At 35.5% G+C, this 3,413-nt stretch overlaps 1 protein-coding gene across 1 annotated transcript; it reads right to left on the bottom strand.

The window, feature by feature from the left end:
* Positions 1-27: 27 nt before the first annotated feature.
* On the bottom strand, positions 28-2,442 carry LOC106110614. Its single transcript, XM_013292498.1, has one exon. The coding sequence runs from the start codon at positions 2,401-2,403 to the stop codon at positions 1,333-1,335; it is 1,071 nt and encodes a 356-aa protein (XP_013147952.1). The 5' UTR covers positions 2,404-2,442; the 3' UTR covers positions 28-1,332.
* Between the last annotated feature and the right edge of the window lie 971 nt (positions 2,443-3,413).

The raw sequence follows: 3,413 nt of genomic DNA, 5'->3' as shown, positions 1-3,413 counted from the left end.
AGGAATATTATTTTCATAATGAGATATGTCACAATTCCTAGAATATACTGATGAAAAGTGGGTCGCAAATAGGTTAACGATTTCTTTGCCATTTTGCACAGAAATATTGTCTTTATACATTTTCTCTGGCATATGGGAGCGCCTGCCTTGTTTGTTTTTAATATATCCCCATAGAAGCTTTGGGTTACAAGAGATGTTTTTTTCTATCGTTTGCATGTAGTACTTATGACAATCGTCATATAGTTTGTGGGCACGTTTTCTGAGGAAATGGTATTCAAATTCATCACGTGGATTTTTAAACCTTTTGAATCTTTTGCGTAGTTTTTCTTTTTCTTGGAGACAGTTAATCAAGGGGATATTAAACCAAGAGGGGTATTTAGATTTAGTAATACTTTGTTTAGGAACGTGTTTATCGATAGAAGTCTGGAGTATACTATAGAAAACTGTAACCATGTCATCTACATTAGAGCAACAGGAAAACTTGTCATTCCAGTCTATTGCCTTTAATTCGCTGTTGATGGAGCCATAATCGGCTTTGTAATAGTTATATTTCGCGTGAGGTTTTTCACGTAGTAATTTAATATTGGTATTGGGGATGTTAAGTAAGAGACAGGGATGGTATCGGTAACACTTGGATAATGGTTTTAGAGGTTTGGATACATATGCCTTTGGATTATTGCTTAAAACAAGGTCAAGAAATCTATTGTCAGTGTTGGGAATACAGTTGTGCTGATATAAGTTATTGACAGCTAGAAAGTCTGTAAGAGCAAGGCCGAGAGATGAATTATGTTCCAATGCTTTCATGTAAGTGCAACCGTCAACTGGGCTCCAGTTTATGAAATTTAAATTAAAGTCTCCGAGTATTATAACTTCATCTGTGTGACTTATCACTAAATCCACACTTTCCAAGAACTTAGTAAGTTTATCATATTTTACTGGTGGTGGCAAATAAACAACGCAAATTGCAATTTTGTGAAGTCTTCCGTTTATGTTAATTTGTAGTACGATCCAAATGTTTTCAACATCGACCTCCCAGCTTTCGACTCTTGTAGATGGTATGTCACGTGTAACCGCCAATAACACACCTCCTCCATCCTGCTTTTCTGAGCCCCCACACACTCTATCTCTTCGATAAACCACATATCTATCATCTAAGAGTTCCTTATCACTGATATTTTGATTCAACCATGTCTCGGTAAGTGCTATTACATTGTAATTAGTTGTGTGAACATTTTTTAATAATTCATTCGTCTTAGTCCTTAAGCCTTGTACGTTCTGATAGTATATTTCAAACATCTTGATTTTCAGAAATGCCATAACAATCGATAGGATTTAATTTAGGAGGCTAAGGGTGTCGGTGCTTTTTATTTGAAGCGCTTGACAATTTTCATCCTTACGCACATAGATGCGTCCATTTCTTATCCAAACAAATTTGTAACACAATTCTTTAGCTTTTTTCCTTGTCGCTGCGTGTAGGGATTTGTTTTCAGGAGTGAGATGTTCAGTAACAAAGACTGGGGAATGGGTACCGCCGATTCCTAGATGATGACTTCCTAATTTTTTGTCCACGTTGGCTTTATTGAATTTCATTACAGCAGTTAAGAAAGCATCGCGCTGTCGGGGACTCCTTAATTTGACAATTACTGCCCGAGGCCTATTGCTTTCCCGAGACAGTTTAGCCACCCTAGTAACATGTTGAATGTCCTCGGTGACTAGTGAGTAATTCACAATCTTTGCTAATTGGTTTAGTGTATTTGTCAAGTTCTCTGACCTATTTTCTGGTAGGCCATTGATCTCGATATTGCTGTCTCGCGAGTGCAGTTCCATTATGTTAAGGCGGTTGCCGAGTTCCTTCACATCCTTTTTCAATTTCTCATTCTCCGTTTTAAGTGCAGATATTATTGTTGATTTTTCTTGTAAACTATTCTTCATTTCCTCGTACTGTGCATTAATAAAATTGATTGCGTCTTGGAAACTATCTATTTTGTCATTAGTTATTTTTAATTCAGCTCTTATCAGGTCTTTAATATTATTTTTAAGTGCACTGCAAAATTCTTCTTGGATTATTGCGCGAAGTTTGTCCTCCTTTACAAATGTACAGTCCTCCTGTGATGTCGCCAAATCTCTGATTGGTTTATTGCGTAAAGGTATATTTAAGTGATCAGTTGCGATGTCTTCAGAGTGGGACCGTGAGGTGGTGTTTGTAGTGGCCGACTTCGGAATATAACTGCAGCATTCAGGGCACTTCCAAGACGATTTCTGACGCGATTCCATTGAGGTAAAACGTTTCAGTGTAAGATTAGCGCACATTAGATCATATTTGGATTTACATTTACTGCAGACCATGAACTCTTTCGCAGGTAAAGTTAATTTACAACCGCTACATATTTTAGGAGAAGCCATTTTGTTTTAATTATAAACAATCAATTAATGCGAAAAAGGAAAAACAATAAAAAATAAAAATAAAATGAAAAGAGTACTTTTTATCTACAATTCCAAAACACACTAAGCTTATTCCCTTTCTATAAGAACTTCTATAATATTATTGTTTTTTAAATAACCAAACAGAGAGGAAAAATCAACAACACACAAAAAATAATAATAGTAATAATTGTAAAATATATCTTTTATATCGTTAACAGGATATAATAAAATTTAAATCATAATATAACAAAAAAGAACTAAAACCGAACAATTAAAAGAAACGTCTGTGTATTTGATTTTATATTAAAGAACGAAAACTATAACAATTTGAAACATTGATTTTCTTTGTAAACAAAACAAAAAAAAAAAAATTTAAAAAATTAAAAAAATTTAACAAAAAGTTAACTGCATTCTGGAGGACTCGAACTGTATGCACTCGCCGCGTACTGCATAGACAATCTTCGTGAGCGGTACCGTTGCGTCTGCGCCACTGTAAATCTGAACAGGGCGACGAAATATTAAACCATATAGTACAGCTTCCTCCGCTTTGCAAAGTGATGTGGGTAATTAGTAATGTTAAAATGTCCGTCACAGTTTACAACTGCCTATTTCACTCCCGAGCACTAGTTTTCGGCACAATTGTACACAACACTGTTTATTAACCATGTCCCGGCGAGTGACAAAATAGAAGAATGATTCATAACGTTCAATTTTTGTTTCCTTGTGTTTGTTGATTATCCTTGAAGTTCAACTTGCCGCACTTTGGTTTAGGATTAAGTCATTTTCATGGTGTTTACAGAGCTGTCCACAACTACACAGGTGACAATAATCAACCTAAACCTCACTGTACACTTTAGGCAGAAGCTGGTTTGATATAACTATTTAATTAAATTAATTAAGCGCAGCTCGATATGACGTCTGAGCACGCGCGGGGGAGGGATCTAAATAGTTTATTTTACAATTGTATTGCTTATCAAAATGTCGTCCGT

The sequence above is a fragment of the Papilio polytes genome, unplaced genomic scaffold (assembly GCF_000836215.1).
Source record: "Papilio polytes unplaced genomic scaffold, Ppol_1.0 DF824221.1, whole genome shotgun sequence".
Lineage (NCBI taxonomy): Eukaryota > Metazoa > Arthropoda > Insecta > Lepidoptera > Papilionidae > Papilio > Papilio polytes.
Note: the sequence above shows the minus strand (reverse complement) of the source record. Positions and strands in the feature narration are given on the sequence as shown.